The sequence below is a fragment of the Gossypium arboreum genome, chromosome 7 (genome assembly GCF_025698485.1).
Source record: "Gossypium arboreum isolate Shixiya-1 chromosome 7, ASM2569848v2, whole genome shotgun sequence".
Taxonomy (NCBI): domain Eukaryota; kingdom Viridiplantae; phylum Streptophyta; class Magnoliopsida; order Malvales; family Malvaceae; genus Gossypium; species Gossypium arboreum.
Genome location: NC_069076.1, coordinates 71,267,692 through 71,282,927, shown reverse-complemented (window position 1 = coordinate 71,282,927; position 15,236 = coordinate 71,267,692). Strand labels below are relative to the sequence as shown.

General features: G+C 36.0%; 1 protein-coding gene across 2 annotated transcripts; it reads left to right on the top strand.

The window, feature by feature from the left end:
- The first annotated feature begins 1,622 nt into the window (after nt 1-1,622).
- On the top strand, nt 1,623-11,139 carry LOC108466350 (uncharacterized). 2 transcript variants are annotated; one of them, XM_053031113.1, is made up of 16 exons: nt 1,623-1,741; nt 1,908-2,007; nt 2,351-2,429; nt 2,512-2,565; nt 2,651-2,852; nt 2,939-3,013; nt 3,147-3,248; nt 8,067-8,107; nt 8,287-8,400; nt 8,612-8,726; nt 8,833-9,023; nt 9,102-9,218; nt 9,533-9,613; nt 9,771-10,009; nt 10,221-10,260; nt 10,423-11,139. In XM_053031113.1, exons 4-16 carry the CDS (start codon nt 2,518-2,520, stop codon nt 10,987-10,989), a joined length of 1,932 nt encoding a protein of 643 aa, XP_052887073.1. In that variant the 5' UTR covers nt 1,623-1,741; nt 1,908-2,007; nt 2,351-2,429; nt 2,512-2,517; the 3' UTR covers nt 10,990-11,139. The 2 variants fall into 2 exon arrangements, with proteins under 2 accessions (XP_052887073.1, XP_017622166.1); XM_017766677.2 differs by lacking the exons at nt 1,623-1,741; nt 1,908-2,007 and adding an exon at nt 2,215-2,263.
- Nucleotides 11,140-15,236: the final 4,097 nt, after the last annotated feature.

The window sequence follows — 15,236 nt, the reverse complement described above, 5'->3', positions numbered from 1 at the left end:
ACAGATAGCAAACCAATTCGTAGCTGAAAGAAATCATCAAAACATTGTCCATTTGTCTTTGAATCTTTTTCTTTCTCATCAATGGTTCTCTTATGTCAAGCAGGACGTGAATATGCATAAAACTATTAAACACATTCCCTTTGTTACTTGCGTCATAGTTTAGAGAAGTTCCTATAAGACCTCTTAGGCTTTTAGCAACATTAATAGATGCTAACCTTGGGGGCAAGTTATGAACTTGGACCCAAAAATTGACAAATGAAAACTCAATATTTTCAGGGTTCTCACCCTTAGCTAACTGATAGATAAGTAATAAACAATTACTAAACAATCATGGACCTCTTGAAATCATCTTTTTAAGATCTACAAAATGATAGAACTTAATAAGATAAAGGTCCCCAAACCAATAGGTTAGATAATAGAGTATGCCTATCGCAGCAAAATTAGTGAACTATTCCTCAAAACTTTGCCAAAAAAAAAAAAAAGAAAGATCATAGTTGATGTCATCCTCCAACACATTTTCCACGTTAATCACCAGTTTGGCTTCTTCTTTTTCCTTCAAGGGAAGGATCTGAAAGTCGGACTCCATAACAAACAAAACAATAAAACAACATAATAAGATAAAAGCAAACAATGAGGATAAATTGACAAAGCAATACTAAGCATGCACAAAGGCATGCTCCCGAAAAGAAGAAAATCAATTAGAAAAAATTAACAAAGCAATCCCAAACATGCACAAAAGGCATGACTTGCTCGCGAAAAAGAGCCTTAAATTTATTTTCACTTAAGACTTTTTAACTTAATTTTAATTTTATTTTGAGTTAATTGTTTAATCTGGATAGCTGCATTTTTATGTTTTTTTTTTCCCTTAAATTATACTTTTGGTCACTTTAAAATAGAGTTTATATTCTAATTAAAAATAATTATTTAAATAAATCACTGTGCTTAAAAATTCCGGTCAAGAATTGAGATACCCTATTCATCCGTACGGTTGCTGGTGGTGGGGAATGGCTTTGGTGCTTTTAGAGAGTATCTTCAACAATACTCAACATATAGTGAGCCACGGTTGCCCAAATCCGCTATCATAAAAATCCTTGAAAATAGTTACACAAGAAGGAACCATGTTTACTCTATTTTTGTAAAATTGTATAATATTTGGATTAATTTTATATATTTGTACTAATTCAATTTTTATTTTATTATCATCCATCATACACACTTAGCAATATCAATTTTAGTACCTGGTATGTATCTCATGAGTCATATGTTACATCGTTGAATTTTTAAAATTTATATAATGATAAATCAATAAGTCTTACTAGGAGATTTTATGAAAATTTTACACTTAGACCTTTTTAACATTGCTTATTAAAAATGTTTTTGAGTCAAAAGCATTTTAAATAAAAGCTAAAATTTTTATTTTTATTTTTAGCTAAAAAGTATTTAGCTAAAAAATAAAAATATACTTTTAAAATGCTTTTATCTTAATAAATATTTTTAAGATTAAAATATTTTTAAAAATAATGTTAAACTGACTCTTATTAAAGGAACGGAATTTGACCAGGTGGACCATTAACAAAGTCTCTACTCGAGCAAAGTGAGGTGAGGTTTCTATATATAGCTTCTACTTAGTAGGAGAGAATATTGATGAACCCAGCTAGCCGCTTGGCACTCAGCAATCTACCTTCTTCGTTTATTATATCTGTTTCCTCCCTCACCCAGTAAATGAGCTGAATCCATAACAGTAAGCAAGTCGTTTTCCCTCTTTTCTGCATGTAGATTTGTTAACATAACTTACCTCCAAGGCATTAGTGATGGAAAGTCTAAAAGAAACCTTTTTCAACTAAAAGAAAAGTTAAATGAAACCAATGCAACATTACTAATTGAACTCTCTAACTGGGATTTTCTAGCCGAGAAATAGAAGAAAACAGGCGGCGTGTGTTTCATCCGGGTCAAAGGATAAGTAACCATCGACTACCACCAAAACAAAGTTCAAAGCGGGACCCTCCGGTAATGTGTCAATTTTGGCTTCTAGTTGTAAATAATTTCTCGACCCTCATCTCAGTGACGAATTCAAAACAATATGGAGTTAAATTATGATTTTTACGATAGTAAAAATATAATTTTAATAATTTATATATCTATAATTTTGAAAATTAAATTAAATTTTTAATATTTTTAAATGTTAATTTTATTTTTATTAATTTAAAAATTTTCCATTTTAGGACGCTGCCCCTGCCAGCTTGCCTGCCTGCCTGATCTTATTGTATTTATTTAGTTATCATCATAATTATTAAGAACCCAGACTTCGTTTTTCAGATTCTAATCAAGCAACTGATCGGTTTAATTACAGGGGAGAGCTATAATTTAGATTGCGGAGAAGAAAACTCGGCGGCGAGACAATTTCTCAACTCTTTTACTTTGAATCTAAGGTAAATTTCTGAATTCATCAGTAAATCAATAATAGCGTAGCTTTTGGTGTGAACTTCGTTTTGTTTTCTGAATCTTCAACAGATATCAATGGAAAAACAGACCTACGAAGAAATTCATGACTGCCTGATCAAGCCGGTTAGCTTAATTTATCAGTTTTTAGAAACAAGTATCCAAGGTAGTTTCCGGAGGCTGAATTGAATTGTTGTATGTTAAACTGCAGAGAATCAATCCTCAAAGAAGAAAAGACAAAGTTTATATTGGCTGTGGAGCTGGGTTCGGTGGTGACCGGCCAATGGCAGCTAAAAAATTGCTTAACAGAGTCAAAGAGCTGAATTATATTGTTCTTGAATGTTTAGCAGAACGTACTCTTGCAGAACGATACCAGGCTATGGCGTCCGGCGGTGATGGCTATGATTCTAATAGTATGTTTATGTTGCTTTCAATTGTTTTGAATTCAAGCTTATTTATGTTTTATTTTTGGGTTTTCTCTAAAATGTTTAATTTCCAGTTTCAGAATGGATGTCTCTGCTACTACCTTTGGCTGTGGATAGAGGAACTTGTATAATTACCAACATGGGTGCAAGTATGAGAATTTGAAAACATCGTTTCAAATTTTGAGTTGTCTGCCAAATTTCACCAAATGCTTTGTGCTGATGTTCAAAGTTGTGTTTGATCTTTTCTTTTCATACTGAGCATATTGATTCTTTCCTGGATAGTGGATCCGGTCAGTGCTCGAGAAAAGGTTTTAGAAGTTGCCAGCAGCCTTGGGATTCGTTTGTCTGTTGCTGTGGCTCATGAGGTCTTTGTTAATGAATCGGGTATGCTCATCAAGTTAGCCCCTTTTAAATTTAAGTTAATCATGTATGAGAATTTTGCTGGTGAGTTCAGATAACTGACAATTGTATGATCTTCATTTTAGAAACTATAGTCAGTATATTGTTGTGTGTGTAGGAATATTCTGTAAATATTTTAGGAATATTTTGTAGATATTTTTTTATTAAAATCCATTATTTTAAGGGATCATATTTCCTATTTAGTATATTTCCTAACTTAGAGTTTCCTAAAGTAGTGTCATAGTTTGTATATAAAAACTCTGATTTATGTTCTATTTAGTATCAAATACTCTGATTTCTACATGGTATTAGCTTAGGTTACGATTTCTTTTTTCAACCTAGACCATGTCCGAAACTCCTTCTCCTACTTGAGATTACTTCAAATCCAGAAAATTTTTCTGGTTCCGATGCTCTATCGATTCGTGCGGTCTCGACTATCACCGCCATCGATTGAATGGCAACAATTTTCTTGAATGGTCCCAATCGGTTAAGATTTTCTCTTGGGCGAGAAAGATTGGACTACGTTCTTGGTGAAATCAAGAAGCCTGCTGTGGATGATGCTGGTTTTGCTAAGTGGATGCGTGACAATGGTCGGTTATGACTTGGCTCCTTAATTCCATGACCCCAGTATAAGCGAAACTTTCTTCTTTACACCACAGCCGCTGAAATTTGGAGTGCAGTCCATGAAACCTACTCTAGCACGGATAACATTGCTGAATTATATCATGTTGAAGATCAAGCACCACCCTTAAACAAGGAACCATGCTTACTCTCTACTACAATACCCTTATCGCTCTTTGGCAACAATTAGATTTGTATGCACATTATGATTGGGTAGATCCAAGAGATGCTGCTCTTTATCGCAAATTGTTACTCAACGAAGACTTTTCAATTTCTCCAAGGCTTAAATAAGGACACGGACGAGGTTCGCGGGTGGTCTGGCTATTTCTCCTCTTCCCTCCCTTCGAGAGGCTTTCTCTATGGTCAAGAAGGAAGAAAGCCGAAGGTGTGTGATGCTGTCTGATGAACCATATTCCACTTCTGAAAGATCTGCCTTACTGACCCATCAATCATCTTTCTCTTCCAAACGGGGGAGACCTTGGTGTGATCATTGCAAAAAGCCCGGCCACTCTAAGGAGAAGTGTTGGAAGCTTCATGGTAAGCCTCAGGACTGGAAGTCCAAGCACTCTCGAGATAATAAATCAAGCCTTGTCGTTGCCACCTCTGTCACTAGTTTCACTAAAGAACAGATTGCTGAACTTCAAAAACTATTTGGAAAGTTTCCAAGGTCTTGTGAGGGTAATCTGGTCATAAAAGATCCAGAAGGTAACCTTTCTTCTACTGCATTTTTCTCCTCCCAGTTGACTCCTAATTGGATCCTCGATTCTGGTGCTACGGATCATATGACTGGTAACAAAGCATTGTTTCACAATTTTTTCCATACCTTTGGTAAAGCTGTCAAAACGGCTGATGATACCTTGTGCAAAATAGAGGACATGGCAATCGTTATTCTCAATGAACAGATTGCACTTAAAAATGTTCTCTTTGTACCAAATCTGGCGTGCAATCTCATCTCTGTTAGTAAATTGTCCACAGACTTGCACTGCTCTGTAATTTTTAATGATCGTGATTGTACTTTGCCAACACTGAACTCGAAGAAGATGATTGGTAAGGCCAGCTTGCATAATGGTCTCTACATCCTCCCTACCTCTCCTAAAATCGAGATCTCCAAGTCATTTACCGCTTTAGGAAAAGTTGATACTGTTATGTTATGGCACTTTCGTTTAGGCCATCCTAGTTTCCAATACCTTGCAAAATTGTTTCCTGCTCTATTCATTAATAAAAGGCCTAATTCTTTTTCTTGCAAAGTTTGCTCTCTTGCCAAACATACTAAATCATCTTATTTTCCTTCTACATACAAGCCTTCTTACCCTTTTGCTTTGATCCATAGTGATATTTGGGGCCCTTCTCGGGTGAAGAATGCTGATAATTGTAAGTGGTTTATCACTTTTATTGATGATCACAGTAGGATAACTTGGACTTATTTGCTGAAAGATAAATCTGAAACTGCTAGTGTTTTTGTGCAATTTTATAACATGGTTCTCACTCAATTTGGGTCTAAAATCCAGCTATTTAAATCTGATAATGGCAGTGAATTTTTTGCTAGGTCTTTAGGTGATTTTTTTAAGGAAAAGGGCATAGTTCAGATTAGTTCTTGTGTTGGAACCCTCTGACAAAGCGGCATTGCCGAAAGGAAAAATAGGCACCTTCTTGAAGTTACTCGTTCTCTTCTATTTACCACTAATGTTCCTAAATATTTGTGGGGGGAAGCCTTATTAACTGCCACATATTTAATCAACCGGATGGCTAGTAAGGTTTTAAAATTTCAAACGCCTCAATCTATATTTTTGCAGCACTTTCCTCATTTTAAGCCTATCTCCTCCATTCTGCCATTTAAAATTTTTGGCTGCACTGTTTTTATCCAAAATATTGCTCCTAATAAGTCCAAGTTAGATCCTAAGTCTTTAAAATGTGTATTGGTTGGGTATTCTTCACTTAAGAAGGGTTAAAAATGCTATCATCCTTCAGAATTGCCATCTTGTTCGCCATTACCTGCAGATCTGTCACCTGTGAATGCTCCCATTGATTCTCCTGTAGTACCTATGACTAATTCACCTACACCCACTTTAAACACTCTTTCTAAAAATACACCTACTCCAATTGATGGTCTTCAAAAACACCACCACCCAAACAACTTCGTGTCTACACAAGAAAAGAAGACATATCCCCGAGACTGTTTTGCAATCGATTCTTGCCGAGAATTGGATTTGGGTCCATTGCCGAAATGGAAGAAGAAATCAAGAAGTCCACTACTCTAGATGACTTTCCTATTGCTATTAGAAAAGGGGTTAGACAAAGGCACCAAACATCCTATTGAAAAATTTATGGTTATAATTCATTGATGCCGTCTTTTCAAGCATTTACAGCAACTTTGGATAAAGAACAGGTTCCCACAAGCATAAATGAAGCTCTAAAGGATCCAAAATGGAGAAGGGTCATTGAAGAGGAAATTTGTGCACTCGAGAAAATGCTACTTGGACCATTACGGACCTTCCTCAAGGAAAAAAGGGTCATTTGTAAATGGATCTTTCTTGTAAAGTATAATTCCAATGGCAGTATCCAACGATACAAGGCTAGACTAGTGGCCAGAGGTTTCACGCAAACATATGGGATAGACTTCACATAAACTTTTGCACCTGTGGCAAAACTTAACACTATTCGAGTACTACTAAGTTTGGCTGTAAATTGCGATTGGAAATTACACCAACTTGATGTAAAAAACGCATTTCTTAATGGCAAGCTTGAGGAAGAAGTCTATATGCAATTGCCACCTGGCTCAAAGTCTATTGAAGGTAGCAACAAGGTTTGCAAGCTCAACAAGTCTCTATACGGGTTAAAACAATCACCCAGAGCTTGGTTCGAGAGGTTCACTAAAGTCATTCTTCAAAATGGCTACAAGCAGTCCCTTGCCGATCATATGCTTTTCATCAAGGTAACTTCTACAAATAAGAAAACTATCCTAATTGTGTATGTGGATGACATCATTCTTACTGGAGATGATGAGGAAGAGATTAGCAATTTGAAGAAGTTGTTAAACAGGAATTCAAACCAAGGACTTGGGAAAGCTAAGGTATTTCCTAGGAATGGAGGTGGCAAGATCAAAAGAAGGACTTGTGATCAACCGAGAAAGTATGTACTTGATTTACTCAAAGAAACTGGTTTTCTTGGTCGTAAGCCGGTGATACACCAATGGAGGCAAACTTGAGATTCAATAAAGAAGATGAGTCCTTAGTAGACAGAGAGAAATTTCAAAGGTTAGTTGGGAAACTAATCTACTTATCCTTGACAAGGCCGGATATAGCTTTTCCGTAAATGTGATAAGTCAACACATGACTAATCCTCTTGAAGAGCATATGGCAAAGACAAATAGAATTCTCAAGTACTTGAAGAAAACTCCAGGACACGGCTTAATGTTTAAGAAGACATAAGATGAATTAAGATTTTTACAGACTCTAGTTGGGCTGGAGATCTCACGAAAGAAGATCCACTAGTGGGTACTGCACTTTTGTTTGGGGTAACCTTACAACTTGGAGAAGTAAGAAACAATCTGTTGTTTCAAGAAGTAGTGCTGAAGCTGAATTTAGAGCACTAGCTTTGGGGATATGCGAAGGAATTTGGCTACTTAAATTCTTGAAAGAACTTGGCACAAATCAGAGGATCACTTTGAAGTTTTGTGTGATAATCAATCGCCATTCAGATTGCCAAGAACCCATTCAACATGACCGAACAAAGCATGTTGAAATTGATAGGCATTTTATTGTTGATCAAGTCAACAAAAGATAGCCACTCTTTCTTACATTCCTTCGGAAGGACAGATTGCGACATTCTTACCAAGGCTTTGCCAAAACACGTGTTCAATAAATTCCTATTCAAGCTGGGATTATACAATGTATATTCTCCACTTGAGGGGAGTGTAGGAATATTCTGTAAATATTTTAGGAATATTTTGTAGATATTTTTTTTATTAAAATCCCTTATTTTAAGGGATCATATCTCCTATTTAGTATCTTTCCTAACTTAGAGTTTCCTAAAGTAGTGTCATAGGTTGTATATAAAAACTCTGATTTATGTTCTATTTAGTATCAAATACTCTGATTTCTACAGTGTGCAATTCAGAATTTTCATTCATTGTGTTTAGCAATATTCTTGGACTCCAAATGAGAAATATTTTTAAATATTCAGGTTCAGGATCCTTGCCTGAGAAGCTGGTTAACATGGAAGGTGTAAGAATCTGGTACTCCTTTGCATGTACCGTTCATTGGCCATTTGTATCTTCTTTTTGGTTTTAGATAAAAGGATTAATGATCTGGTTTTCATCTGCATGTACGTTTTTTCATCTTTAGTTATGAAATTTCATGAGAAATGCAAACTCTTGAGCTCTATCTTGTTTAATTCTTTGAAGGGTGTTAGCACATATCTGGGAGCAGCCCCAATAGTCGCATGTCTAGAGAGATACGAACCAAATGTTTTAATTACTTCAAGGGTCGCTGATGCCGCACTATTCTTAGCACCAATGGTATGAAAATCTAACCTTTCTTTTCATTACTTGGCTTTAGGTTTTCCCTTTTCTGAGTCTTAGTATAATTCTCTAGGTTACTTTTACTTATCGCAATTATGGTTCTATTCATTAGTTATCATAATTATATTTGACACTGTGCTGATGTTTAGGCTATGCTATGGCTAGCATTAATGTATTTAATCAAAATTATATAATTGGTTTTGATAAGGTTTACGAACTGGGCTGGAATTGGGATGACTTGGAGCTATTAGCACAGGGATCTCTGGCAGGACACCTTCTAGAGTGTGGTTGTCAACTCACAGGGGGATACTTCATGCATCCAGGTTAGTTAGGCTTTGTCTGTCTTTATGATAACATGGGAAATAGGTCGATTAAAATAGAGAATTTTGATTGACTCGGTTTCATTGTGCTGCATTTTCTCCAATCTAGCGGACAAGAACCGAAACTTGTCTTTCCCAAATCTCCTGGATCTATCACTGCCATATGCTGAAATTTCATCAAGTGGGGAAATATGTGTCATGAAAGCAGAAGGTAGTGGCGGGATTTTAAATTTCGGCACTTGTGCTGAACAACTACTTTATGAGGTTGGAGATCCAAGTGCTTACATTACACCTGATGTTGTAAGTTGAATTTATATTTGTACCTATAACTACACTGATGGGGAAAACTAAACAACAATGGGCTTCTTGTAACTGCAGGTAGTTGATTTTCGGGGTGTTACATTTCAGCCATTATCTAGATCTAAAGTTCTCTGTATTGGTGCAAAGCCATCTGCTCATCCTGTTCCTGATAAACTTTTGCAGTTGATTCCGAAGGTAACCTTCTATCCTGAAGGAAATATTTAGCTTAAAGGACTTTTTTTTTTTTTTTATTTGCTTCAGTCCTGCAGCAGATGGCTTGTAGGTATTTCAACAAAGCGTCAATTTCCATATTTCTGTATTTGAATAAAGCATGTATTCTCTCTTCACTCTATGATTGAGGGAACCCCATTGTTACCTCGTTGCAGCCCCTGTCCCCCCCCTCCCCTCCCTCTAGTTATCTCAATTATTTTCTAGTCACAGATATTACTTCAGTGGGTCTAATGTCTTCTAAGGTTGTTTCTATGCTTTCTAATTTATCTTGTTTCCAGCACCGTGGATGGAAAGGATGGGGTGAGATATCATATGGAGGATATGAATGTGTCAAACGTGCAAAAGCAGCTGAACTTCTTGTAAGTCTGCTGTAAAAGAGAATGTTTGATGGTTTATTACTCTCTGATTCTGAATGACATTCTTTGATATTGATCATCGTCTTTAAAAGCATTTGAAATACTTTGCTCATTGTTTCCTTTGGACTCTTGGTATCCCTTTTGTTTCTTCATATATTAGGTTAGGTCATGGATGGAAGAGGCATTTCCTGGTGTCAGTTCCTGTGTTCTTTCTTATATAATTGGACTGGATAGCTTGAAAGCTACCAGCATTGGTAACCATCTATCATCATGGAGAGCCAGTGAAGACATTCGGCTACGCATGGATGGACTGTTCCAGGAGAAGAAACACGCACAGCAACTTGCTAAAGAGTTTACTGCATTATATACAAATGGACCGGCCGGCGGTGGTGGTATCAGGTATATTTCCTTCTAATTTTATATCTATGATATGTACCATATACATGTACAAAGAACTAAATGCCAATAGTTAATGTGTAAAGTTCCCTGGTTCTGGATAATGCCAATGGTTCATATGCTGTATTCATGTACGCATGGATGGCGAGTTTCTTCTTTGGCTCTATGATCTTTGTGCCTAACCTATGATGTTTATGTTTATCATCTCATGCAGTACTGGTGTCAAGAAGGAAATTTTTCTGGAAAAACAGTTGGTACTCTCCGTTCCCTCTTCTTCCTTTAAATAAATTCTTGGTCCTTGAAATCCTTAATGTTGAACTTGAAACTGTAATCAGGCCAACATGTTGTTGTTCGAACTATTGAATTCATGTTTATGAATGTGCTTATGCAAAGTAATCTGTTTCCTTTCTACTTAGATCAGTCGAGAACATGTTTTCTGGCGGATAGGGGCAAAGCAAACAGAAGTCAGTGAACATGTCTTTGCAGATGTTACAAAGGCCTGCATTTCAGCTGAACTGGCATTGCCACCATTTCAACTAGAAGATATGCAGAACTCTTACCTAGAATATGGTTTGTCATCGGAAATCAGCCTCTCAGCAGCTCAGTCTAGTCAAAAGATTCCACTCTATAGTATAGCCCACAGTAGGGCTGGAGATAAAGGAAACGACTTGAACTTCTCCGTCATCCCACACTGTCCGCAGAACTTTGAGATGCTGAAGCTTATCATAACACCCCAGTGGGTTAAGAGTGTGATCTCAGTCCTTCCGGATGCATCTCCAAAGGCCATTGATAAGACAAAACAATTGGTGAAGGAAGATAATGTACAGGTGGAAATCTATGAAGTCCATGGAATTCAGTCTTTAAATGTGGTGGTTCGTAACATTCTCGATGGTGGTGTCAATTGCTCTCGAAGGATCGATCGCCATGGAAAGTGCATCTCGGATCTTATCTTGTGTCAACATGTGGTGTTACCTCAGTTTTAATTACAATTCAACTTTAAAATTTCTTAATAATCGAAAATTTGTCTGATATTAATATAATATTACACTACATGTTGATATGTCAGCTTATGGGGATTGGGTATTATTTCGTTCTTATATTATATGCGAATGAAGCTTATTTGAGAGTAAGAATATAGGTATTTAAACAAAAATGACGAAAGTTGAAACACTAGAGGATAATGCACTTTAACAGATTTAAATTTATATCTTCTTATATTGATAACAATATTTATACCAATCGAGTTAAGACTTAATCGGTAAGACTTTAGTTGATTTTAGAATGTCAAATTTTTTTAATTTATTTTTAGAGTATCAATTTTAATGTTTTAAGATAATCGGATTTAGAATAAGATTTTTTTTCCTTTAAATCCAAGGTTCAGAATAATAATATTTTGGTTTAAGTATCCTCCCATCAACATTTCTCTCTTGATCTGCATGATAATTAATCGGTGCACTCTAGAGGAGGCAAGAGGTCCTTGGGTTCTTGTTGCTAGCAAAGGTGATGAGACTTGGCTATTGGCGGGATATGCACTTGGTGCAATTTTATTGTAACATAGTTGAAGGCATATAGTAATTACTATAACATAGTTGCGTTTGGGTTATTGTAGCAGGGTTTTCTTTTGTAAAGTATGAAGGATTTGTTGGATTGTGCATTTGGTTAATGATAAGGTTTTGAAAGAGGCGCCTTTCATGTTTGGGTGGTTAAGGAATGCTAGAATTCTTGCAGAGTCATGTAACACCTCTAATTCATATCTGTTGCTGGAACAGGGTTATGGAGCATTACTGAAATTTACAGATCAAATAATAGACATTTCATATCAGAAACAAATTAAAATCAATCATATTGTCCCTTATGTGAGGCCTTGAGGCCCAAAATACATATTAGAAATAAATCGAAACTAAACTAAGTACTCAAGGAATTTTTCGGAAAACATTAAAAATTTTCAAAGGTGTAGGGAACACACGCCTGTGTGGCCAGGCCGTGTGTCTCACACGGTCAAGAGACACGCCCTTGTCTCAGGCCGTGTAGACATTGGAAATAGGGATACACGGTCGTGTCCCAGCCCGTGTCCAAACTTATGAGCTCTCTGACTTAGGTCACAAGGCTAAGCCACACGCTCATGTACTAGGCCGTGTGAGCATTTTATTTTACACTAATTAAAAGATACAAGGGACACACGACCATGTTACCTGGCCCTGTGTCACACACGCTGAGACACACGCCTGTGTGGACGAAATAGACAATTTTTCTAGCCACATTTCTCACCCAAATTGTCTTCAACCTATATAAACACTTTTGCACATCATCAAACCATATAAAACTACTTAAAACAAGCCAAACTCAAGTCTTAAACATAACATATGATCACATATATCCAAGAATCCCTACTTACCAAATTAACCAAATACACATATAAGCATATTTTTATCTAATATACCAATCCAATCCAACCATCAATATGCTTATGAATTAACCATCATTCAACCATACCAAGCACACATTAAATATGATAATGCCACATATATATACATCAAATTCAAGCCATTCAAATGACTAATCACAACAAAACAATTGTATGCCATCATTGGCCAAATGAACCTATACATGCCATTATAACCAAAATGAATTTACTATATATACCGAAATGGGCCGATGGATAGTGTGATGTAGCTCCGACTAGCTTCCAACCTTCACGAGCTTCCGAGTTACTGTAAAATAGGGAAATAAAACAGAGTAAGCATTTAAGCTTAGTAAGTTCGTATAACATGGAGTTTAATTTACCATTTATTCACATTTAAGATAAGCAAACAAGATATATCCAAAGCAATTTGGCCAATAGCCTAAACACTTATCCTCATCAACCATGTTAGTCATGTATTTCATATGAATATCAAGAAACATGTATGAGCTCAACAATAATCAAATTCCATATACATATACTTTCCACATCATGTGTCCATATAAAATGTACAAATCATATCCCTGTATTTCAAGTATATACCCGTAATAATTCGTCTTGAATTCATATTGTCTCATATCAGAACTTTGCTCGTTGAACCATTTAAAATATCGTTGGATACACGGGTAGTACACATGAAGTGTACAAATCTGTAATCCGTCAATTAATATACAAGTGTGCCTATAGAGCATGTAATCGGAAAGCTCTTCCGAGTCATGTAACGGGAAGCTCATGTGAGCTGTATAACGGGAAGCTCTTGCGAGCTAATTATCAGAAAGCTCATACGAGCCATAAATGTAAAGCTCAAGAGAGCCATTAATCGAGAAGCTTATGAGAGCCAAATATTGGGAAGCTCATGAGAGCCATATAACGGGATGCTTATAAGAGCTAAATAATGGGATGCTTATAAGAGCTAAATAACGGGACGCTCTTGTGAGCTGTGGTGTGTCCACAACATATGCAGATTGAGAACCCTTAATGACATGCCATTTGCATCCATCGAATTTCCAAAGTTCAAATGGGACTTAGTACTTGTCAGATATGTGAACAATACTTATACATGGCAATTATACATTTCACATGCATATCATTCAATTTAAACATATAAATATACAATTTAGTTACATGAACTACTTTGACAAGTATACATAGATTTGTAAGTATAACACCCCTAACTTGTATCCGACGTCGGAATAGGGCTACGGAGCATTACCAAAGTTTACATTTCAAAACTATCAAAATTTTAAAACATTTAATTCATATCATCAATTACAGCAAAACCAATCAATAGTATACATATTGTCCCTTATACGAGCCTTCGAGGCCCTAAAAACACATTATAAACAAATCAGGACTAAATCAGAAACATATAAAAATTTAAGGGAAAAGATGAAATTTACGAACTGCAGGGGTCACAAGGTCAAGAGACATGCCTATGTCTTCGGCCGTATAGGCATTCGAAATAGGGACACACAGCCGTGTCCCAGCCCGTGTCCGTGCCTGTGTAACTCACTGACTTGAGTCACACGACCAAACCACATGCCCATGTGCCAGGCTGTGTACCCTTTGAAAACTACAAAGGACTTACGACCGTGCTGCCTAGCCGTGTTTCACACACGACTAAAACACATGCCCTTGTCTCTGCTCATGTGGACGAAAATAGTCTATTTTACAAATAATTTTTCTCACCCAACAAAGTATGTACTTACAGTAAAAAATGCACATGTATACCAACCATAGTAAGGCACCAAAATCATGCATAATCTAGCTTTATACAAATAGTATAACCACACTCAACCAATATGTACATAGGCATCTCAAATAACAACTTATAAACATGTACCACCAAGTACTCCATTTGGTCAAAATAAACAACTAACTTCTAATTTGATTTTCACCTATACATACCATAAATATTACTTACCAAAACACAACCCATTTGGTACCAAAATGTCATTCTTTAACTAATATTAGTTAACTAAAATACTTATACATAACAAGGTACCAAATCACCATATATACCGCATATCATAAAGCACATGCATATTCAACTACCATTTCATCTTTTATCATTCAAACAGACAAGCCAAACATTAACCATAACAAGGCTACTTATATACATGCCAAACTTTGCCATTATACAATCAATATACCAAAACTCAACCAAGTCAAATGGCCATTTCAACATTCAAACACATAGACCAATATTAATCAGAATACCTATATATGCCATTATAACCTTAACCAAGACATCAACATATACTGATATAATCGCTGGATAGTGTGATAAATCTCCGACGAGCTTCCAACCCGATTGAGCTTCCGATAGTCTGAAAAGTAAAGAAAAATAACTACGTAAGCAATGAATGCTTAGTAAGTTCATATAAACTTTAATGAGATCAACCCATTTCCAATATGAGATTTATACATATCAAGAATAATCATATACCGATACCACACGATTTATGAAACCAAATTCAACAACTCACAAAATGAGTAAATCTACAGTATCACTTATACGTATTATCTCTAGCATAGTAGGATTTTAAACAACTTTAAACTCTTCCAAATTTCTTTATTTTCATTTGCATTTCATTTCTTTCCACACCCATTCCATATGCATAACACATAAGACATAAGCATATAATTCAACCATAGCCACAAGCTAGTGCAGTTAAACATAATCCTCTTTGAATTAATCACATGATAAGCCATTTCATAAGAAATTGCATACTTTAAATCTTACCACTTTTTCATGAGTACGAGCAT